This window comes from Leuciscus leuciscus, assembly GCF_965113295.1.
Source record: "Leuciscus leuciscus genome assembly, chromosome: 14".
Taxonomy (NCBI): Eukaryota; Metazoa; Chordata; class Actinopteri; order Cypriniformes; family Leuciscidae; genus Leuciscus; species Leuciscus leuciscus.
The window spans coordinates 15,975,424-16,000,018 of record NC_138738.1 but is presented as its reverse complement, the minus strand read 5'-3'; the positions used below and the strand labels follow the sequence as shown (position 1 = coordinate 16,000,018).

The 24,595-nt window shown below is 37.7% G+C and overlaps 2 protein-coding genes across 10 annotated transcripts in view; one reads left to right on the top strand and one right to left on the bottom strand.

Annotated features, from left to right (window-relative positions):
• The window catches only part of dock7 (dedicator of cytokinesis 7), a 48,693-nt gene extending 32,147 nt beyond the window's left edge, over positions 1-16,546 (top strand). For 2 of the 9 annotated variants that reach the window (XM_082135989.1, XM_082135995.1), the window contains 19 exons: positions 162-297; positions 421-517; positions 1,195-1,212; positions 2,328-2,381; positions 3,326-3,422; positions 3,512-3,646; positions 3,807-3,959; positions 4,294-4,452; positions 4,530-4,630; positions 5,076-5,268; positions 5,359-5,502; positions 5,960-6,091; positions 12,256-12,390; positions 12,483-12,572; positions 12,669-12,905; positions 14,164-14,307; positions 15,005-15,111; positions 15,435-15,602; positions 16,093-16,546. In XM_082135989.1, the coding sequence (XP_081992115.1) occupies positions 162-297; positions 421-517; positions 1,195-1,212; positions 2,328-2,381; positions 3,326-3,422; positions 3,512-3,646; positions 3,807-3,959; positions 4,294-4,452; positions 4,530-4,630; positions 5,076-5,268; positions 5,359-5,502; positions 5,960-6,091; positions 12,256-12,390; positions 12,483-12,572; positions 12,669-12,905; positions 14,164-14,307; positions 15,005-15,111; positions 15,435-15,602; positions 16,093-16,135 (2,343 nt within the window). In that variant the 3' untranslated portion in view covers positions 16,136-16,546. Of the gene's footprint in view, positions 1-161; positions 298-420; positions 518-1,194; positions 1,213-2,327; positions 2,382-3,325; positions 3,423-3,511; positions 3,647-3,806; positions 3,960-4,293; positions 4,453-4,529; positions 4,631-5,075; positions 5,269-5,358; positions 5,503-5,959; positions 6,092-7,821; positions 7,837-12,255; positions 12,391-12,482; positions 12,573-12,668; positions 12,906-14,163; positions 14,308-15,004; positions 15,112-15,434; positions 15,603-15,946; positions 16,062-16,092 lie in introns of those variants that run through there. The other 7 variants (XM_082135992.1, XM_082135994.1, XM_082135993.1 and 4 more) reach the window with 5 other exon arrangements.
• Positions 16,547-16,586: 40 nt separating this feature from the next.
• On the bottom strand, positions 16,587-24,595 carry usp1 (ubiquitin specific peptidase 1). Its single transcript, XM_082136029.1, has 9 exons — positions 24,439-24,595; positions 23,870-24,051; positions 23,653-23,779; positions 22,647-22,745; positions 21,689-21,855; positions 20,893-21,563; positions 19,489-19,653; positions 19,176-19,377; positions 16,587-18,264 (listed from the first exon to the last, which is right to left on the bottom strand). Exons 2-9 carry the CDS (start codon positions 24,046-24,048, stop codon positions 17,505-17,507), a joined length of 2,370 nt encoding a protein of 789 aa, XP_081992155.1. The 5' UTR covers positions 24,049-24,051; positions 24,439-24,595; the 3' UTR covers positions 16,587-17,504.

The window sequence follows — 24,595 nt, the reverse complement described above, 5'->3', positions numbered from 1 at the left end:
TGGTTGCAATATATCTGTTGTCTCATTTATGTCTGTTTATCTCTAAATAAATAACCACAATCTGCTCATCTATATCCTTACACCTGTTGAGTGAAATTAATCAGTGTTTGTGTGTTTCTACCCATCCATCTCATACAAAGGCCCATTTTTTATTCATGCAGGGCAAGAAAGCATTTGAACGTATGAACAGTCTAACCTTCAAGAAATCTAAAGACATGAAGGCCAAGTTGGAGGAAGCCATCCTAGGCAGTATTGGAGCCAGACAGGAGATGGTGCGGCGGAGCAGGGGGCAGCTTGGTTAGTTGGGGGGAAAAAAGGGTCAATATTCTGTTGGAAATAAGTTTCAAAACCTAATTGAAGGCAATTTGACACAGACCCGATTTGATGTATGTTGCCGTTTCTCTATCCTTTCCTATTCAGAGAGAAGTCCATCAGGCAGTGCTTTTGGTAGCCAGGAGAACCTGCGCTGGAGAAAAGACATGACCCACTGGCGTCAGACCAGCGAAAAGATGGACAAGTATGGTTTTATCATTATTATTTTTTATTTTTTTATTTATTTTTTTCAGTGTGTTTCAGAGGCAAAATTAAAGTATGTGAACTTTGACTTCCTTTTCAATTATGTAACTTGTACATAATTCTGTATGCTGATACAAGTACAAACATTGTAATCTGGTCATCATATAATGCCAGTAGTGAAAGAAAGAGAAAGAAAGAAAGAAGAGAAAGAAGAGAAAGAAAGAAAGAAAGAAAGAAAGAAAGAAAGAAAGAAAGAAAGAAAGAGAAAGAAAGAAAGAAGAGAAAAAGAGAAAGAAAGAAAGAAGAGAAAAAGAGAAAGAAAGAAAGAAAGAAAGAAAGAAAGAAAGAAAGAAAGAAAGAGAAAATATAATTTTAATAATACAATTTAATCATTTTTCATCTTTTTTAACAATGTTTTTAAATAAAGACATGCATTTATAAAAAAAATTATTGACATATTAATGATCTAAATTGTTGTAATTTATGGATTTCTTGTAGTGTCTATGTGTTCTATATGTTGATATTGAGAGAACTGATTTTTTTCCCCCTCCCATAAAACTATTAATTTGATCACATTCATAATAGTGTGACCCATATTTATTCAGAAACAACTATTAACCATTTGACCTCAAATAACCCCTTTATTTGACCTTGTTCTTTCATGTACTGTGTGTTTAGGGGCCAGAGATCAGTCAGGTATTGTACAGCTGAAGTGCTCTTTGCTTTCAGTGACCCTTGCTTTGCTTCAGACCTGAATTTAAAGTCCCTCCCCCTCTTGCTTTTGTCCTGCTCTCCTCTACTGGTGCTTGGATTGGTCTGGATGCAGTTGTTACTGACCACAATCTGATTCTGCCCCCAGACCAATATGTGTGTGTGTGTGTGTGTGTGTGTGTGTGTGTGTGTGTGTGTGTGTGTGTTTATTTGGGGTGGTGGTGTAGGATGTGGCTTGGATGACATGACCAGTGTGTTTATAACAAGAATGCAACATGGATCTTTAACCAGCCTCTCAGATTCAATATAGAGCTGTGTTACTTAACAATCTTAGCCTATGTTTTGCAATTGCAATGTTTGCTGGTGCCACTTGATAGTGTTTTGGCAAAGAATTGCATAAGCTATGTAATATAGTGAAAGCTTTTGATTAGTCATTTTGAGTGCTACATGATGAATATAGGGTTTCTATTTGTATGCTACAGTATATTAGTTCATCCATCTTCATATAAAGTATTTTGCTGCTATTTCTCATGCATCCGGTTAACATGCACACCCTGGAAGTTTTCTAAAGCCTCTTGGTGGGTTGCGTCCCCTCAGTTGAGAACCACTGGTCTTCATTAATTTCTCTGGTGGTTATTGTTTGATGTCATTGAATAACAGGTCTGACTTGGCTTACCCTTTTCAAAGGGACAAGCACCAGGCTTGTAAATAATTATACATTATAAATAATAATAAATAAAACTGTGAAGTCTAACTAAAGAAAGGACTATACTCAATTTATACTTTGCTAATGCAAGTTTTGTTTTTGTAGCATTTACATTTTAGATTTGGCTTGTAAAAAATATGAAGTATACTGATTAAAGCCTAATCACGGATTGCATGATACATGAACGTAGTGAACCTCCAGGTGCAGAGATGCAGTTTAACAATACGGTTTTATACCACATTTTCAAAAACCTTTTAACAACAGTCCACCCTCTCTGCTTCTAACAATAATCCGCCAGGGCCATGGCTCTCTCCTTCCTTAAAGCTTTGGTACAGGGCTACGATACAGACAAGTTTGTGTGTGGTCTCTATTGAATGAATCGTGTACCATACAGGTTTAAGGGAACCATACCACACAATGGGAGACGCCTGGAGCCCTTCTTAGTTAGGTTTGTAAGCTCACTAGTATATGCTTGCACATAGAATAAGGCAAAGTAAAAGCAAAGTGTAAAGATAAAGTAAAAAGTCTATTTTTTTATATTTAAATATTCCATTCCTTTCCGTTCCTTTCCGTTCCGTTCCGTTCCGTTCCTTTCCTTTCCTTTCCTTTCCTTTCCTTTCCTTTCCTTTCCTTTCCTTTCCTTTCCTTTCCTTTCCTTTCCTTTCCTTTCCTTTCCTTTCCTTTCCTTTCCTTTCCTTTCCTTTCCTTTCCTTTCCTTCTCATCTCTTCCCCTTCCTTCCTTCCTTCCTTCCTTCCTTCCTTCCTTCCTTCCTTCCTTCCTTCTCTTCCTTCCCTTATTTCTTCCCTCCCTCCCTTCCTCCCTCCTTTCCTTCCCTTCCCTTCCTTCCTTCCTTCCTTCCTTCCTGTCCTACCTTCCTTTCTTCCCTGCTTTCCTTCCTTCCTTCCTTCCTTCCCATCCCTTCCTCATTCCTCCCTCCTTCCCTTTCTTTCTTTCTTTCTTTCTTTCTTTCTTTCTTTCTTTCTTTCTTTCTTTCTTTCTTTCTTTCTTTCTTTCTTTTTCTCTCTCTCCCTCCCTCCCACACATCCTGCATCCCCCCCCCTCTCTCTCTCTCTCTCTCTCTTTCCATCCCTTTCTTTCTCCCTTCCTTCCTCCTTTATTATAAATATTCTAATAATAAATAAAGTCTATGTAAGGGAAAGTTTAGGTTATTATTGTACAGATTGTACAACACAGACTAGGACAAAAACGTACTCAAGTACAAATGTATTTGGTCTGTACCAATATTTGGTCTGTATGCAGAGGACATCCTTCCTCTGTATGCACTCACTTGAATGCTTGTGTGGAGATTGCGGTGGCATTCAAGGATACACTCCATGTTGTACCTGCCATGTTGCACCATTCTAAACATTCGTTACCTCATTGTTTGTCAGGACCAGGGCTGAACTGGAGCATGAAGCAATTATTGATGGCAACCTGGCAACTGAAGCTAATCTCATCATATTGGATACGCTAGAAATAATAGTTCAGGTAATGATCTCAACCACTATCAATAACTGTCAATATTTTAAAAGAAGACTTTTATTGTAACTATTATGGTCTCTCTATGTGCCATGTAGACCGTGTCAGTGACCGAGTCCAAAGAAAGCATTCTGGGAGGGGTTCTGAAGGTCCTGCTCCACAGCATGGCATGCAATCAAAGTGCCCTATATTTGCAACACTGCTTTGCTACACAGAGAGCTCTCGTGTCAAAGGTGAGTAAACGCTGATCAGGTCAAAGACCTGTTGAGTTTAGACCAGTTTAGCTCCTGCTAATCTATACAATTTTGTTTGGCGAATACTTTCTTTACCTTAAATGTTGTACCTTTTATTATGAAGTGTGACCTCTTGTGAAGTCTTAATGTGTGTGTTTAGTTTCCAGAGCTGCTGTTTGAGGAGGAGACAGAGCAGTGTGCTGACCTGTGCCTGCGTCTCCTGAGGAATTGTAGCAGTAGCATTGGCACCATCAGAGCCCATGCCAGCGCCTCCCTATACCTCCTCATGAGACAGAACTTTGAGATTGGAAATGTGAGAAACACACTCCCAACTACTGATTATGACTACTGTCATAATCCCAATAAATATTAGTATATTGTGTCTGTACAATTCTGTACCGCAGCACATTGTACATATAGCACATGTACATATAACCTGTATTAGCCTAAATATGCCATATCTCTACTGCTGAGTTGTTTATAGAATTTTTTTATACACTACCATTCAAAATGTGTTATTTGTATACTAAATTATTAAATGTATAATGTATAAACTGATATATGTTACTTTTTTTTGTCTATATTTATTCTCTTTGTTGACAGTATGTGAGGGGCTTTATCTTGTTTGTTCTTTCTCTTTCTTTCAGAACTTTGCACGAGTGAAAATGCAAGTGACCATGTCCCTTTCGTCTCTCGTGGGTACATCCCAGAACTTCAATGAGGAGTTTCTGCGGCGTTCTCTCAAGACCATCCTCACGTATGCAGAGGAGGACCTAGAGCTCAGAGAAACCACCTTCCCTGACCAGGTGAAGCTCACAAATCTGTTTCCATAATGTACTTACTAGTTCTTGACACAAAGCACTGATTTTTGCTTTGGTTTCAGGTTCAAGATCTGGTGTTTAACCTTCACATGATTCTATCGGACACAGTAAAAATGAAGGAACATCAAGAAGATCCAGAGATGCTTATTGATCTCATGTACAGGTACTATACATTAATATATTAGCTACACTATTATCTAACTTGATGTTAATCTAGCATGAAAAATTGTTTTTTAAATAGATTATATATATATATATATATATAATTTAAAAAACTATTTTTCAATATATATTTATATATATTTTATATATATATATATATATATATATATATATATAATAACTACAAACTAACTATTACTGTCAGTATTGATTGCATTTTTAAAAATTATTAATAAACTATACATTACTCTTCAAAAGTTTATTCTTTCAAGAATAAAAAACTTTTGGATGTTTGTGTATAGGAAAAAACATTCTTGTAATTTTCTAGAATAAAGTCATGTAGTTTTCATGATATAGCTTCAATTGCAGAAACATGCAAAAAAATTAAATTAATCACAATTTATTCCAGTATTTATCTAGACAAATGTCTCCTTTCTGTTATGTAGGATTGCTAAGGGCTACCAGACATCCCCAGACCTACGACTGACTTGGCTGCAAAATATGGCAGGGAAGCACTCAGAGAGGAATAACCATGCAGAGGCAGCCCAATGCTTAGTACACAGCGCCGCCCTGGTGGCAGAGTACCTCAGCATGCTGGAGGACCGCAAGTACCTGCCTGTGGGCTGTGTCACATTTCAGGTTCCTGCTGCACCATGTGACAAAGATAATGATGCATTAGTCATTTACTTTTTGATTGTAATATATTAATGAGGTTTTCTCACACCACAGAATATGTCCTCTAATGTGCTGGAAGAATCTGCTGTGTCAGATGATGTGGTGTCCCCAGATGAGGAGGGTATCTGCTCTGGGAAGTACTTCACTGAGGCAGGCTTAGTTGGGTTGCTTGAACAAGCTGCAGCCTCCTTTTCAATGGTGAGATATTTACTATGTTGTTTAAAAGACCGCTTATCATGATTTTGGCTACATTTCTATTTGTTTCATTGATTCACATGTATAATAATATTTAACTGGTTAAATAAAGTGTTTAGTATCATATTTACATTTTGGTAGATAATAATTTATTATAATGCATTGTTTTTTAAAATAAATGTTCTGATATTTACTGATAATTTAGAATTTTTGGTCCCACTTTTTTTTTTTGTGTGTATTAACTTACTATATACTAATATTTAAATTAATCTTTTGACCATACCACAAAACCCACCCTAACCTTATCTGTATATCTCATGCCTAAAGACTTTTCAAAATACTTTGAGTATATATTGTGCAAAAAAAAAAAAAAGGATTAACTTCAGCAATCATTTAACTGTATTACATCATATTGTTTTATATCGGGCATTAGCCACTTTTATCATTTATTTGTCTCCAGGCTGGTATGTACGAAGCAGTGAACGAAGTCTACAAAGTGCTCATTCCTATTCACGAGGCCAACAGGGATGCCAAGAAGCTAGCCACTATTCATGGTAAACTTCAGGAAGCCTTTGGCAAAATTGTGCATCAGGTAAATGCTTTAAAAAGGGAGTTTTCATTGTTTTGGATCCTAAAATAAAGACTGTTAGCCTCTTGATGCATGCTGTGAAGCAGTATAAAGGGGATTTCGCACCGTAGGATCCTTTTCACAGTTCCTAAAACTATTGGTGGAAGTAGCCGTTTTTTGGCGTGTTCGAACCACAGGAAATAGGAACGATTTTAGTTCTAGGAACTCCTTTTGGAGGAACTAATTTAGCTCTAGGAACTATCACTGACGTTAGTATACGCTGATCTGCCGAACACACGTGAAACACCAGCAGCTGCCATTTAAAAAAAAGCTGTGTAAACACACAGATTATAGCCTATATATTTACAGCTAGCGATATTGGGCATCAACCACACTGCAAACGCTAATACTTTTTCATATACTGTCTACTTTCTTTGTATAATAGTTCTATCTAATAACGTATTAGACAGATCGTAAACTAATGAACACAAAGAATGCGAGCACTATGTGCTCAGGCTCTAGCGTGGCTTACGTCACTTCAGAGTTCCTACTGGTGGTGAGAAGGCAACCAGGAAAATGTTTCTAGGGGAACCATTAGTTCTCGAGGAACCACCCTTGTGTCTAGTTCCTAGAACTACCCGGTGCGAAAACCCCTTAAGACAACAGGACTTTGTATTTTTGGCCTAGTAGTACAAAGCATCTGCCAGATGTCTAACTTGGCAATATTTTGCTTGTGTATACACACAGACGTGATTTATGTGTGACATGTCAAAGAGACTTTGCATTATCAAGATTGCATGTCTCTGTTTATCTCTTCTACATCAGAGTGACAGTGAGCATGTGGACTCTTTTCAGTGAGTTTTCCTGGGCATTATGAGTAGTATTCACACTAAGAATGAGAACAATAACTATATTAGAGTCCACACCAACTGACGATAATGTCTGCAGTTATGTCATCTTCCGCTTTAATTGTTCAAGCTCTTTCAAGTCAAATGGACTCTGACTAGCTGTTAATGTTTTATCATTCATCAGCTGCAAAAATGCTTTGAAAGGGATTCCAAGGTTATTGTTCCTGTGATGTTATAGTTGTGGTGTGGACTTTGCTATTGTTTGAATGCTTGAGAGTTTGAATGCTTGTTAAAACGTCATAGTTATAGTTATCATCGTTGGTGTGAATGGGCCTTGCTCATACTGTACATAGGGTTAATGATTTGAACAACTACTCTATCTGTGCTATCGATATAAATGATACCGTTGATGAGAAGTGTGTTATAAACTTTTGTGAAAAGTCAACACTTGAAGTTTACACAAAAAAATCCCAAAGACATAGATTGAAAGAGGTGACCAGAATATCATAGAGGCATGGGGTGACCCTTTTTACCTGGTAACCACACAGAATAACCTAGAAACTGCATAGCAACATGCTAAAAAACACGACATGCACCTTAGCGTCTGTATAGAAAATCCCTGGGAACCACCCAAAACACTGTTTTTTTTCTTTAAAAATAGTTTTTATATTATTCCATCTGGTATAAATGGATGAGTAGTCATGCATGGCGGATACAGTCTAACAAATATGCTACTTTTCAAAAGTTTGGGAAAAAAATCCTACTTTGTCCAAACTTTTGACCAGTAGTGTATGATTTTTCAAAACCGATTGTTTCCCACAATGCTTTGCAGTGAGTCTGGGCTTTTAAAGGGGGTGATTGTGACCTGTGTATGTTGATTTGTGCTGTATTCTCTCTGTTATACAGAGCACAGGCTGGGAGGTAGGTGCTAAACTTCATGGTTAATGCTTGGCCCTTACGTGCAAGCTGTGGGCATTTATCATGACTCTCTATGCTTTGAATTTGACCCATTAACATTTTTTATGGACGTTTTCATTTCTTCGTCCATCCCTCCATCTCTCTTTCCATGGGACTGCTGTCAGTGGTGTGTGGGCAGCAGCATCCCTCTTCTCATCTTCCTCTCTCTCTCTTTTTTTAAGGAAAAAGCGATGTTAACATTGTCAAATTTGACAGGCCATGCATGGGAGCCACTGTGAACACTAATAACAGATTTATTCACGAATGCCTCATTTCACTTCCTCATCCTCTCTCTCATCAGCATTGCCATCTATGTCTTGTCTCTCAAAAGCACAGGGTTCGATTTATGCGAGACATGTAGATAACCTTGAAGGATCGGTTTTCCCAGAAATGAAAATTCTGTCATAATTTTCTCACCCTCATGTCATTCCGAACCTGTATGACTTTATTTGTTCCCTGAAACATAAAAGGAGATATTCTGAATAATATAAGGGTTTCTTCATGCAACTGGAGTTGGAGCTATCAGACTTTAAATAGGACATAAAAGAACCATGAAAGTGGTCAATATGACTCGTGCTCTATATTCCAACTTTTCTGAAATTATAAAATGGCTTTGTGGGACCATGAAACAGACCATGCAAGCTTCGAAAGCTTAGAAAACGCTACCTTCGGGGGATGCATTCCAAGCTAGGAAAGCATCAAGGCACCAATCCACTTCCGAATCCAATGTAAGCTTCACTTCCTGTCTCCTGAGATACCTTCATCTGATTGAATTTTGAAGGCAGCTTAGATGTATCCTTCGCTGCCTTTTGACCACAATCCTGTTGGTTCCATTCTGTGACAGTTAAGCTAAAAAAATAAAGATGCCGTCTTAAAGTTGCGTTTTGGTGGTCAGTTTTTATGTAAATGTATGTTTTTGACCAACATTTTCCACTTTTGATGCCATTTCTAGTGAGAAATTACTATTTTAGTCATTAAATATTTGCTTATCACCAAAGCTTGCTTTTATTTTGCTGTAGATCATTAAACCGTTACAGCGCCTCAGAATCCTGTCCGATATCAGTTTCATGAGGTATGTTTGTGCACCAATGCTGCCTGCAAAGTCATTGCCTGACAGGGCAGTGAGGCAACAAGTCAGCTACCTAAGCTTTCAGACGTCGCCCAAATTTACGACCGGATCATCGAGTCAATAAGTTTAACTTGAACTTAATGAGTCAGATTCTTTAAGAAGTCATGTATATTGTGTGAACTGGATCAACTGATCCATCACAAAAATCACATCACACGTTTATTTTTGCTTTTGGATTGTTTGTGTGACTTCAGAAGACTTGGAATATAATCACTTTTATGACAATTTAATAGTGTTTTTTTCCAACAATTTGGAGTTTGACAGCAATATCAACAGACATTTATGTCCATTAGAGTGCAACAATCAGGTTCCAGAAGTACAATCCCATTCATTTTCTCCATAGGAAAATTGATTTGTTAATGATAACCTATACAACTTTAAAGACAAACCTACTCTGAACTCTGAGGTTGCAAATGGATGGCATATGCTTTTGTTGAAGTCATCAGGTCACACTTATTTTAAGAACTAATTGTGTTTAACAGCTGGATTCCTGTAATGCAATTCAACTTGTTGCTGGTTGGTTTAGTTCAGGGCTTATAACCGGAAACCATGGTTGCTGAAAAAGTGGGCAGGCACTGTTGTGCTTCGTATGAAAAATAGCAACCAGTGTTGTCTTCATCAAATCATCTTTAGTGTTCCAAGGAAGAAAGAACGTCATACAGGTTTGGAATAACATGAGGGTGGGTTAACAGTGACATGATTATCAACTTTGGGGTATGTCTTTAACAAATGAAGAATAGCATGAATTAGGGATAGAAGCTTCTTAGAAAATATCAGAACATTTTTGGTATCTTGGTAAATTATGCGTTTTTCTTCTTCTAAAGGGATTCGTCCTGGTGATCATCAGTTTAAAAATCTATATTCATGTGCTGAAAGTGACATCCAAGTGACCTTCTTTTTATATAAGCTTTTGTTTCATTGCAAACTAAATCGACCCCTGAGTTCTCATTTACACCAATATGTTTGTATACTAGTATTAATCTCACTTGATTATTTGCATGGCAGCGAGTCAACAAAACCTTCATATTTGCAGCATTACACCAGGAATGCACTGTCTCCTAATTGTCTATTTAATAAAGACCCTTTAGTGCACTTTTCACTGCCTGCTTCTTCCTCATTGCATGTTTATTGTTGGGTTTTAGTCTTTGTGTGTTTGTGTGTGTGTTTCTTTGTAAAGTATTGATTTGGTAGTATTGCTGTTTGTTTTGTGTTCGTGTTTTGTTTAGCTTTCAAAGAGTTTCTTGGTTTCCTGATTAAAATATGTTCTGTTCTCTCCTTTTTTATTTCCCTGGTTGCTGACCCCTCCTCTTCCCACTTTAATTATTGTGTCTTGTGGTAAGTTCATAGTTTGAGGGTTTATTTCTGTAGCTTTTATGACAATCACAATGAACCAGAGACGGGCTGAACCATCTCAGAACACCTGGTAACCAGGCCCACACAGAATCTGCACCCCAAAACTCGATTTCTACAGAATTGGAACATCAATCATCCACACAGTTTTATTACATGTTTGTTTATACATTATTTTGGCTAATTTTTAAATGCTTAGCTCTCTTTAACTAATGTTTCCATCTAGGCTTACTGATTACTTATGATTTAATGTGTTTATAACCATTTTGAACAGCTCGTTATTATCTGAACCAAAGAACGCAGTTATGGTAGTATTTTTATTATGTTACTTCTTCAGGAACTTATAATATATGGGATAAATTACACAAATTAACATTGGAATTTCATGTCTTGCTAGACATTGACCAAAGTCTATTCAGGCTTTTTGTTCTATTGTTTTATAACCACAATCTGAGAATTGGCTGTATGTTTGGTCTGCTTTGGTTCAGCCCTTATCTGCACCTTATTGATACTTCACTTCCTGTGTGTAGAGCACTCAGACATGTTCCCGGCTTTGTACAAATACAAACACCATTCTTTTTCTTTTCTTTTCTTTTCTTTCTGTCCTATTATGGCCTACCCTGTTACTCAAGTACACTAATTCTGCCATTCTATTTCTATTATCATAACTATTTCAGTCTGGCGTTGTGTATTAGGCTACAGAAGCACGTTTACTTTCTCACGAGGAGCTTGCTTCAACCTAAATGTTCTCTTTTGTTCCATTCTTTCTCTTCTTCGGAGTACAGTTGCTTACTGTTTAAGGGCATGAGGTTTTCTCTGGTCTTCCTCCTGTTATGTCCACCTTTGCTTATACAGTTGTCAGAGAAAGGTCCCACTTTGTTTTGAACTGCTGCTTGCACCACTATCCACAAGCTTGGCTCAAACTCTCATGTATTTTAGTTAGATTTTGTGTCTGATATGGATATCTCACTTTCTTCTCAGCTACTACTTCCTAAAAAGATCAAATAAATAATGCATACATACATATACTGTTCAAAAGTTTGGGGTTGGCAAGCTTTTTTATGTTTTTGAAAGAAGTCTCTTATGCTCACCAAGGCTGTGTTTATTTAATTGAAAATACAGTAAAAACAGTAATATTGTTTCAATTTAAAATAACTGTTTTCTATTTAACATATTTTATTATGTAACTTATTCCTGTAATAGCAAAGCTGAATTTTCCACATCATTACTCCAGTCTTCAGTGTCACTTGTCAGCCTTCAAAAATCATTCTAATATGCTGATTTTGGGCTCAAGAAACATGAAATAGACATATTTTATTAAGATGACAATGTCTTTACTGTCTTTAATGCATCCTTGCTGAATAAAAGCATGAATTTCTTTTTAAAAAACCTCTCTGACCTCAAACATTTGAATGGTTGTGTAAAATTGTGAAACTATGCAATATTTGTAAAAAAAAAACCATCTGTCATAACACACGACCACTTAGTAGTGATGGTAAAAGGGGATAGAAGCTAACCTTTTACTTCTCTTTATTGGAGGTTGCAAAATATCCTAAAATATGGTAGATGTTTGTACTATAACGATACTGTATTAGTGTCTGTGCTTTCCTGTATTTCTCTGTTATATGATTGCATAATCATTGCCAGAGTTGAATGCAGGTTATTCATGTAAACATGTTCCAGACAATGTTTCCATTGCTGTTGTCACTTGATAACTTGCTGCCAAGAGAAAATGTTGTGTTTGCCTCATTGCACTTTAACTTTCTTTATGAGTAACTGTTTTAGTAAAGCCATGCACATCAACATGAGTATCAACAGACTTTATATTTCCATGTTATCTAGCATTTTGAAATGGTAGCTTCAACTGACAGCAAATTAGTAACTGACACATTTGTTTGTTTCAGGATGGAAAGCGAATGTTTGGCACCTATTTCAGAGTTGGATTTTACGGTTCTAAATTTGGTGACTTGGATGAGCAGGAGTTTGTATACAAAGAGCCAGCCATCACCAAGCTAGCAGAAATCTCACATCGACTTGAGGTACAAGACACTGGAATTGTTTGCATGGGTGCATTTTCTGTTTCACATGCTTTAGTAGAGAGTGATTTGACCGTTATTGTCTTAATTCTCAGAGTTTCTATGGTGAAAGGTTTGGTGAGGATCAAGTAGAAGTCATTAAAGATTCCAATCCAGTCGACAAGTGTAAATTGGACCCAAATAAGGTGTGTTTTCGTGCTGCGTTATGGTGCAAAATGTGTGTATGGAAATCAAACGATAATACTTTGCACAGAGAATAATATCTCTTTTCTCCATCACAGGCCTTTATTCAGATCACTTATGTTGAACCATATTTTGACACTTATGAAATGAAGGACCGCATCACTTACTTTGATAAGAACTACAACCTGCGGCGCTTCGTGTACTGCACGCCATTCACACTCGATGGAAGAGCTCACGGTGACCTGCATGAACAGTTTAAACGAAAGACCATCCTCACCACCTCCCACGCTTTCCCTTACATCAAGACCCGCATCAACATCATCCACAAAGAGGAGGTAAGTCAAACACGCATGCTTTGTGAAAGCTTCTATAGGGATTCACGCTAGACTGAAATTATATGAAAACTATGAAAACATTGTTTTGGTTGTGTTTCGGCTCTGCGTGACTGTGCTGATGAATAAAGTTAACCCTACTGCTCATAAAACATTCTCTACAACACATAAGAGATATAACCAGTTTAGATGGAAAGGATCTCAAGCTGACTAGCTGAAGACGTTACTGTACCTTTTAATAGACACTGGACTTCCTTTAAAATAAATTCCAGCTCAGGTCTACAACAACCATAATGAAATGACCCTTCACAATAGATAATGCTTAACAATGAACTCTGTTAAAGGGCTAAATATGGCAATTTATTTGTTCAACAAAATGCCTTACCTGTTGAGTAATAAATAAATCAAAATGTTGTAATAAAATTCTTTTTTTACAACATTTTAAATCCCTTAGTTGATTCCCCAATGTTGATTCTTGTTTTATTACGAGCGCTGTCGTATTCTCTTTTTGCCAGCAGGCTCTCCTCTGTTTGGCTTTTTTTTTTAAACCGGTCATTTCCCCAGAGGTTCAAGATTTAGTATGCTCCATATTAACCTTTCTTTTTGTCACAACAATGTTATGTAAACGGAGCAATTTGTCTGTATTTGTGGATATGACAAGACACGCACGGGTGAATGACGTATTTGCACAAATTTCCCGCAAAAAACTGGCCTGGCTCCGCCCTCCTACGTACTTCAGCTCAATTTTCATTTTCCTTCAGTACTCCGTCTGGGTTTGCGGTATATTCGTGGGTTTTCTCCTACAAAATTTTTACCGGTCCAATCAGCGAACAGAGGGAGTGGCTGAGAACGATGACATTGAGGTCGTGCGCTGGTTTGAGTTGTAGGGTTACGTCACGACCAAACGTTAGCGATTGGTCATGGCAGATCCAGAGTTGCTCTGGGCAGATCCAATAGTTTTAAACTTCAACAGAGCACTTCAAGGAAGTTAACGCTTGTCAATGGAGAGTGGCCAGATGCTCTGTACAAATGAAATGTACGATAGTCCGGTAGGACCAGGCTAGCAAAAAACATCCCGTCAGGTCTAAAATATAAACACTTATAACAGGCTTACCATTGTGAATCAGGGTAAGACAAAAACACACTTTGGAAGAAAGATTGATGATGTATTGACTCGTTATTTAAATGTGGCTAATTTTGAAAAAAAAGGTTACTGTGTACCTTAAGGAAAGATTTTAAGACATTAATATTTTCTTTTCAGATCATCTCCACACCCATTGAAGTAGCCATTGAGGACATGCAGAAGAAGACACAGGAACTGGCCTTTGCCACTCATCAGGACCCATCTGATGCCAAAATGCTGCAGATGGTTCTGCAGGGGTCTGTTGGCACCACTGTTAACCAGGTGACTCCTTGGGCCTATTCACTAAATAGTACATATGCAATATCACTGTCATCGTTTTCTGGATTAATTTGTGCAATTTGGGCCTGGTTTCACAGAAAGGGCTTAGATTAAGCCAGGATTAGGCCTTAGTTTAATTAGGACACTTATGTAGCTTTTATAAATGTCCCTTAGGAAAAAGAAAACATTACTGATGACCATCTTGAGACAAAACAGTGGCACTGACATATTTTAAGATATGCAAGTGCTAGTTGCTTTCAGTTAAAACAGCTCAAGCATGCATTTTAGTCTGGGACTATCTTAAGCCTCATCTGTGAAACCAGGGGTTTATGACACAGTAACAGTATACATAACCATACAATTAATTGCTGGAAATTCAACCTCCAGAATTTGTAATATATTGCATTACTATGGAGCAGTGCTAACTATTTGATCAATGTAGTTACTTAAATACTTTAAGAATGAAAGACTTATTTTCATATTTATATTAGTTTGGAACTTGATGGACATGAACTTTAAAAAAAAATATACACAACAAATTAATTATAAATGAATAATAATAATAGTTTTTCAGTTGTTTGTATCAAATGTCCATTATTGCACAGCCAAGTATCAGTGCAAACTTTGTGATGGTCAGTGGTCAAGTGAGAAAATAATTTGAAATATTTCTAACCAACGTATGTATTGTATTTCTCTTCAGGGCCCTCTTGAGGTGGCCCAGGTGTTTCTGTCCGAGATCCCAAGCGATCCTAAACTCTACCGGCACCATAATAAACTACGACTGTGCTTCAAAGACTTTACTAAGAGGTTTGATTCCAGATGCTCTAACACTACATGTACATGGACTGCAGTAGTCCAACTACTGACCCCAAGTATTTCAGTATATTGAAGACATTGAAGACAAACTTTTTTTGTATCACATAAATCATGAAATACAGCATAGTATGTAAATGGGATGATGTTTACATTCTATACTATAGATGATGCCATTCAGTGTAATGTAATTATTATTCTAAAAATAGCTGGATAATTGCAGTCTGTGTATGGTTATATGGACGATGATAAGACAAATGCATTATTTTAATTGTTAAATGAAATTGCCTACAATCAACCTTCAATAACCTCTCCAGGTGTGAAGATTCCCTTCGCAAAAATAAGAGTCTGATTGGTCCAGACCAGAAAGAGTATCAGAGAGAGCTGGAGAGGAACTATCACAGACTGAAAGAAGCTCTGCAGCCTCTCATTAACAGGAAGATCCCACAACTCTACAAACCTGTGTTACAGGTCAACTCACACAGGTCAGACAATACAAATGATGTCAAAAGCTGTTAAGAATGCATATTGCAGCTGATAAACTAGCTTACTGCAGAAACTTGGTTTACCAAACTATGTTGTTTGAATGAATAACGGTGGGAGCTTGTACATCAAATATTGTGAAATGAATATGAATTCAGTTATTGTGAATCAAAATCAAAATGGACTCTAATACCAAGTTCTATTTAGTGAAATGTAAATGCGTATCTTTCTTCAGGCCACATTTACCCGGTCAATATTTGGTTAATCATAAGCGATGACATGATTGTCCAGAAAGCTGTGGGTGTTTTGAATGCATTTAACCTCTTTTTTCCGCTTTAACAAGCAGCAAAAGGACGGCTTGACAAGGTAGCCAAGTTGTTTGAAAGGATGTTTTTTAAACATTTTTGTTTACCATTAATATAACTTTTGATTCCTCATGAAATAGTTTTACTCCTCTTCTTTCATAACATTAAGCTTTTCTTTTTCTTTCAGAGACTCTTTTAGCAGAATGAGCCTTCGCAAGCTAGACGTGTGAAGACTGAAGAAATAAAAAGAACATGCAATTTTATTTATTTGTATATATCAATCTTCCTCACCACATCAGTGTTTTTGCCATAAAGAAAAAAGTTAAGTGTTAAGGCGTTTGGTACATCATTCTAATTTTGTATTTGTTTACAAAATGGCCTGTTACATGATCATAAGAACTGATGGTGAATTTAGCATACAATGTGTCAAACCTATATTCAATTCCTGTGTGCACTTTTTTTAATTTAAGTTTTTTTTACTTCATCCCAGTGTATTTTTAATAGTCACGGTACAATTTAAGAGTTTATTTAATCCTTATGGAAAAAGCAAAAAAGGTGATGAATTTTTTTCAGCATTATGTAGTTTTATGTACCTTTTGTTTACTTTAAATATTTTACTAAATAAACAACTCTAATAGCCATTCCAGTGTGGTTGTGTTAAAGAAACTGTGCACCAAAAGACAATTTTATATGCTGGTGTTTTAATGTGGTAAATAAAAATCTACATAACCAGTAATATAAAATATTTTCATTTCCCCTCCCTTCTCAAATACACAACAGAATGCCATGTAGTAATAGAGATTCTCCATGAAATGTTTTATTTATTGCTCATAGAGATCTAACTAATGTCTGGGCCTGCTCACAACATGGAAAAAAGGAGAAAAGCTTCTTAGACTGGACTGAGGTATGGCTGATAAACTATAAAAATAGAAAAATAGGTCACTTATCCCTGTGGTCATTTATAGGCAATCAATAATCTGTACTTTCAAAGTCAACCACATTTTTAAACTAAATTTGATTCTCTGTGTGCAAACAGCCAAATAATAGATCATAACTGCAGCGGGGAACTAAACATTGCCTGTGCCTTCCAATTTTAAATTAAGAGACTAACATGAAATCTACTAAGGATTAACAATAGCCTCCAAAAGAGGAATGTCAAAATTTGAATTCATACTCAAGACAAAACCCAAACAAGCAAGAATAATTGATCTTTAAAAAAATATATAAAATATCAGTGCACAAGAAAATCATTTTGTGTTATTCATTACAGCTTCAAGGGAATGCTTGAATGTACAGGGAAACTGTCACATGCACTACTGTAAGTGCCAAGGTGCATTTGAAAAGCAAATGACATGGACTCGCTGAACAAGAGAAAGGAGCAAAGTACAAAAACAGTAAAAGAGAGGAGGGGGAAAAAAAGTGGCAACAAATGTCATAGCCTTGAAAGTTTCACATTTGTTTTCCACTGACACTTGTTACACAAACGTATGTATAAACTATTAACATATCCTGACTTGCTTTTCCATTTACCTGCAAATGTACTTTCATAGTCCATGTCTTAACAGTAAAACTTCATAACTGAGGAGTGTCCATATCCAATCACTGAGAGACTCTCTTGTAGAACAGCAGGTAGGGTGTAGAGGTGGAGCACGTCTCAGGAGAACAGGCTCGGAGGAAGTCCTCTTCTTCAAAGAGTCTTACTTCGGAATCATCGAACAGCATCCACTTTCCCTCAAAGTCCAAAAGGTTTCGCAGAGCGAGGTCAAAACTCACCTGGGTCTCGTCGCCCATAGCATCGGCTCCCTCTTCCTCAGTCTCTTTCCTCACAGTGTTCTGAAGCGGAGTACCGGTGGCACGACTGGCCAAGCTGGAAGCCTTCTCTGGATTGGTTTGCTTGCCGTTGCTGAGCTCATAACTGGTGACGGTCCTCTGTCCCCCTAAAAGCCCAACACCCTCGGAGCTCCTCTTGCCTCCTGCTTTGCCGGACATGCTGCTTGTTGAACTGGCTCTTGCCACATTGCGGCTCCTGCCGGACAAGCTGAAAGACACCTCACCGTCATCGTAATCTGTTTGAGGTGCCTCCTCTTTCTTCTGTTTCGGGTCTTCCTCTGTGTCTCGGTCTTGCTCTTCATCCTGAGACTGAGGCCTGAGATTGGTGCGATGGAGATCCATCATGCGGATGTAAGTGGTGTAGTGACCACTGCTGATGGTTACTCCGCTGTGCATGACCACGGCGAAGAGCTCGTAGTGATGGCTCTGGTCAGGAGAATCAGGTTGAGTGCACCACTCGTGCAGTGAAAGTTTGAGAGGGGTCTGCAGAGGTGTGTTCACCTTGGAAAGGCCAGCATAAGGGTCCATCCTGTTAAATAGTGAAGAATTAATTAACTTTAACATGACTGAATACAATTATTTTGTTTTAAATGTCTACTTCTGACTTTTTTTTAGTGATGTGTAACAAAAAAAGGCAATAAAAATGTTTGCACATTGTTCATGCCCATTGATTTTTTTTCCCTTTTTTTTTCTTGTATGCAATCATTAGCTGTTTCCATCCAAAGTTGTGAATTTAACTTGTGCGCAAAATTGGAATATTGCATAAAACATTTACGAATAAAGCACCGTTTCCATCCAGTGAGTCAACGAGAACAAAATGGTCACATCCTGATAAACTGGTGCTAAAAATAACTAAGAAATGTAGGACAAGCTTTTGTATATACAAATGTTTGTATAACAAGTTACTTGTTTGGTATAATTCCCTCCCAGAACTCTTACATGACTGTTCCCTAACAGCAGCATCTGCCTCCGAACGCAAGATGACATTTCAGAACAACCAAAACAGCATTTCAAAAAGATTATTCCGCTGGCTAGTCCAGTTATGCTGACCCATCGCACAAAGTCCCATGATTTTTTTTGATGCGCACTGAGGAATTTATTTGTTAAATGTGTATCCATCATAGTTTGTGCGCGCATGTTTTCTTATTGGATAAAAAATTATCCGACTCAAATGAGCACATAAGTCTTGTATGCGCATGTTTAGAATTTATGCACATCTTGGTGTTTTCATCCAGCAGTTTTTGATGCAGGATCCCAAAATGCGCATAAAAATAGGTGGATGGAAACATAGCTATTAAAGACAAGGTGACACTTTTTCCAAATGTTTACATGCTGAAACAGCAACAAAAAAAAGTTTTAAACAATTACTCATGGGAGCTCTTCACTGTTCAGTAGTTAAAAGAAAGGAATTAAGCTCTAAAATCAAACAAGAGTACATACTCAGAGCCATTGGCAGCAAAGCATTTCAGGTGGATTGTTACGACTTCTGGTGTTTTGTCAAACAGAAGACTTCTCTCAGCTTCTGTGTAGTGATGACAGGTCTCACAGAAATATTTATCTTGACCCACAATCCGCTCAACAGATGCAAATTGAGATATGGCCCATTTGAGAGTTTTCAGCTCAGGCTTGGGATCTGGAGAAACTGAAAAGGAAGTATAAAGTTATGAAAATATGAAATGTTTTAACCAGCATCAGGATGTATTGACTGATGGACACAAACAAAGATGGATTTAAATGCTTTCAATGTACTCACTCTCAGAACTGGAGTCAGGGGAGCTGGTCTCATCCTCTTGCACAGGTACGCTGATATCTTGAAAGTCCTCTCTCCTCTCTGTGAAACACTCACATTCCAGGCAGCGTGTCCGCAGCACCAGCTGACCCTGGAACATCCACTTCAGCACATCCAGGCCTGATAGATCTAATCATACAAAGCAATGCTTGTAGTTATTGATCACAAAGACATATACATATATATATATTTATACCATGGGCTGTTTAAATACTCGATTCTGATTGGCTGGAAGGTGTGCAGTAAAACCCTTTAATGCACAGGTAGTTCCAGTCAGTTTGATTACAGTTACAGTTCGAAATGAATCCGCTACTATAAACATTGGTAACCATAGTAACAGTTACACTTGCAAGCAGAGTGAGAGACTCATATGAAAACGTTTATTTAGGTAGGCTCAATGGATGATTTTTGCATATCGTTTAATTTGTATGGTGAATATGGCAATTTTGAGAAATGGGCCCAGGCACAAGACGAAAAAGAAGACTTGTTGAATGACAAAAAGCGGCACAAAGAATTAACAATAAATAAATGACATGATTAGTTCAAATAAAGATTGCCTTGTCACTGTCAGTGTTGCCTGTCATTCATAAATAATTTTAATAAATCCATTAAAGAATCATTAAGTTAGCTATATGCTTAAGCAACGAGGGGACTGTAGCTGCTAGACTTTAAAGAGACGCACACAGGTAACGTTAACTCGCGCACGCATCTCTCTCTCTCTCTGTTCCTTCTCTTTCAGTTCTCTGTCTCTCTCTTTTAATAATGAATTTAAATAAATGTGATGATTCATTCAAATAAAAGCAATCCGATGGCTCTACTTTATTTAAAGTGGACGGAGTGCTAGAACTAACGAGCCGTAACTTAAGAAAATAACCGTCATTTTTACACGTCTGTTAAAAAATTACACTGTGAACATCAGTTACAGCTTTAACTTGTTTTTAACTTGGCAAATAACCAAGGTATAAGCGGGATAATCCACAGCTAGCCATGCATTAAAGAATTTTAATGCACTTCGTAGAGGCAACCACCCTCCGCTTCGCGTCGGGCGGTTCTTCGCCTCTACGTCGTGCATTAAAATCCTTTAATGCATGGCTAGCTGTGGATTATCCCTTACATATATATATATATATATATATATATATACACACATACAGTGCTATATCTAAAGTTACATTTCATGGCAGCTCTTCAAAACATTTTTATAATTTCGGTTTATAAATTATCATCATTATTTTTCTCTCAACTGAAATGTCCAGCTCAAATGTAGAAACAATTAATTTGTCAGTGAATAGTACAGATTTTCTGTTTCTAAAAAAAATCTGGATAGAAGATGATATTTGATTGCAAAACTTTGACAAATATATTTACCTTCACTCTTTCCCAGACTCTGTTTAACACCTTGAGTTCTGCTCTCGTTCTCAGATGTATCCTTCTCCTGCTTCTCTTCGGCACTACAATCGGATTTCTTCTTGATTTCCCCTCTCCCTCCTATGTGTGAAGTAATACGTCCCATGCTGCGGAACTTCGAGAAGATGCTAGGCTGCTTCCCAGACGGTTTCAACCAGCCAAGCTTCCCTCTCCTTGTCCTCTTCCCCACCTCTTTAGGAGAACTGTCATTCTTCTCTTCCTCTGTGGTGCTCCCTCTGTCCTTCTCTTGCTCTTTTTCCTCTTGCTCCTCTGCTCCATTCTTGTGGTTAGTTTCCGAACTCTCTGTGGTTATGTCACTGAAGGACTTGCGTTTAGAGCGGGTCATAGGCGCATTTTCCTCATTTTTCTTTGCCTTGCATTGAGATTTTGGCTTCTTCTTAGCGTTGCCTGCTTCTGTGTCGCTCTTTCTCTTTCCACTCAGCTGGCCGTCTGAGCTCCCATCATCCTCGTGTGTGGTCTCCCCCGTTCCATTGCTCATTGTGCTCTCCTTCTGGTTGTCTGTTTGCTCTTTTTTGATAGTGTCACAGGCCTCCTGGATACTTGCTAGGATGCACTGCAGTACCTCCTGTGCATCATGTTGCAAGTAACCCTCATACATTGGATTGAGCTGCCTGTAGAGGAGAAATCGAACAGGTTAGTCTAGAAACTCATTAAAGCCAAGGTGACTGTGGCAAGAAAAACTCAATGAGATGTTTAAATCTCTTTTCAATGTTGTTGAACGACACTCTGGCATTACCTGAGCGTGTTAAGTAGCTTGCGGGGTGGTGTGGCAAGCTCTCCGTCGCTGTATTTTTCAGGGTTAAGCAGGAAGCTGGATTGCAGCTGTTCCACAGAGGAGATGAGGCTGTGGAAACTGCCCAGAAGCTCCATGGGAACAGGTAGGGCATTCTCTCCAGAGTCCCCCTGATAACATCAAACATGCAATGTTAATTGCAATCAACTATAGTCAAGGCAGCAATATTAATATATTCTGTACATGTATCCAATTAGCTAATTCAGTACATTTATCAATGTAACAAATGTAGATCTTTTTTTCTAAATTTGGGCTGTGCCGGTAAACTTGACAACCGCACCACCGCGGTGGCTGAGTAGCACCTGAATATTATGACACGAGTGAAGCACAAAGGTTTGTTTACAAAATAAATAATAGGTTAGCAATTAAATGTTACATCGCAGCCATGGAAACATTTGGATTCATGACGAATGAGAGAGTTGTGCGTGAGCCCATACATTTTAGCTTTGAATTCTGGTTTGCGATCCGGTCACTCGATTATCAGCGAATTTAACATTATTCCATTAGTTATTCCACTGGACATGGAATCTCTTGTTTCTTTTCCCAAATCTTCACTCACGTCTCACCCATTTTCTAAGGGGATTATAAACATCTCTTCCTTGGTTCACTTTTAATTAGGCCTATTATATTTGTACTCTTTTAGTTTCGCTTTCTCTTGCAGCGCAAAATCAAACATAGCCTAAATGTCTTGCCCGTGTGGAAGATAAAATTCACTCTTCAGACCTTTTACAACAAGTAGAAAACCTGAAGATATCAGAAAAGAGATTGATGGTCTTATTCCTGCTCGTGTCCCACATCCCTCTATATGGCTATATGATGCGTCTTTGTGTGGAAATATAAAACAAATGTTTTGTTTATTTTTATATTTTAAAACAACCCCCCACCTCTTTTTAAGACCCACCTCATTTTTGGCACCATCTTCTTGCTGTTGGTCTTTCAGCTTAGCCAAATGACACAAAGATCTGATGGCCTCTTTAAAACCAGGACAGTAATGTAAGACCTGAAATTTGTAAGAAGGGTAAACTCTGTTTAATTAGTCCAGTTTAATTGTCCAGACTACTATAATATTAATATGCAGATATTTAAGGCAAAACACTACAGGCAAAATAGCCGGTCAATTTTGAGGTTTCAGGCCATTTTGCTTCTTTCAGACTAGTGAAACCAAAACATCCAAAATACACATTTAAGTGTTTATTTTATTACACTTTATCTACACGCATTTATTTTTAAATGCTGCCTTCTCATTTTTTGGGGGGGAACTGAGGCAGAAATCTCCACTACAGTAGCACTTACATACACTTAAATAAACTTTACAAATTTATTCCTAATCTATATTTTTACATAGGGGTTCAATTATAATAATTGATCATTATATGGATCAGATAATGGATCATTTGCATATTTAAACATAACAATTTAGAAAACTTGCCATGCAAAACAATCATCTTAAAGGGATAGTTCACCCAAAAATGAAAATGTTGTCATTACTTACTCACCCCTCAAGGTGTTCCAAACCTATATGAGTTTCCTTCTTTTGCTAAACACAAAAGAAAATATTTTAAATAATTTTGGTAACCAGACAGTTGATGGTAGCCATTGACTTCCATAGTAGGAAAAAAAAGAAGACTTCCATAGAAGTCAATGGCTACTGTCAACTGTCTGGATACCAACATTCTTGAAAATATCTTCTTTTGTCTTCAACAGAAGTTTGGAACAACATGAGGGTGAGGAAATAATGACAATCTTTTTTTGGGTTAACTATCCCTTTAATTGTACTGTGATGAATCAACGTGCAGAAGTATACTGATTTATAAGTCTGTTTTGTTTTTTGAAACCATATTCACCTGTGGTATCTTGCCTTAAGAACAGTGTTATGAATAAAACATAAACTAAGCTGAACTGCATACCTGAAGGATGCTATTCAGATAGCAGGTGTTCCCCAAATTATTAAACCCTACAAAGGGCACCAGGCTCTCGCGCTTCTCACCAGTAAGAGGAGATGAAGGGCAAGGCATTGGCACAACCTGGTCATGACTTGAGGGGGAAAAGTGGGAACAGTTAGGAAAAATAATATGGTACTTCAACATAATCCATATTTGATAGCACAATAACAACATGCCATACTTAGTAGTCTCTTCTGGTTCAGCGGCACTGCTATCTTCTGCTGGGGGCTCTGAGAAGTCCAGGGCTCGTTTGGTGTCCTTCTTCTGGAAGAACTTCAGAGAGAGTTTGCTTTTCTTCACAGGACTGCCCGCTGCAGCCACCACTCCACCTTCACTATGCAACCCGGGCATTTTAACCATTCACTAAAGAAGATAAAAGAGAAAGTAAAGCGAATGTCAAACACGTAACGTTAACGCACTCACTCAAAATATTGAAGACAAGCAACGAACCGCGTGAGAACCTTGGGCTCAGATGTGCCCTATGAAATACTTGAAGCTGATCTGCTATAAATAACTCCAACTATCAAACTTTTATTTATATATAATCGTTTAATGTTTAATATTCGCGTCATATTGTTTTGAAATCCGTAGTATGATCATTATTAATTCATATGTATGAAGGAACATAGCAGTGTGGCTAACTGTAACGTTAGCGGCCCAGCCCACACAACATGCACGTTCATTTCTGCAAGAGTAACGTTAGTTTCAGAATTACGTAATAAGAAATAGAAGTACATTTAATGGTCTTACCTAATGAGTCCTATTATTCATGCGTTACATTTTCGGAAAAGACGATCCAAAGTACGCAGTTTTGTTTTAAACATAAACAACTTGACATTATATTACGCGCGCCTGGCTGCTGTAAATGTAGAACTTGGCGCTTTTTCCACGATTGAGACTCCCTGCT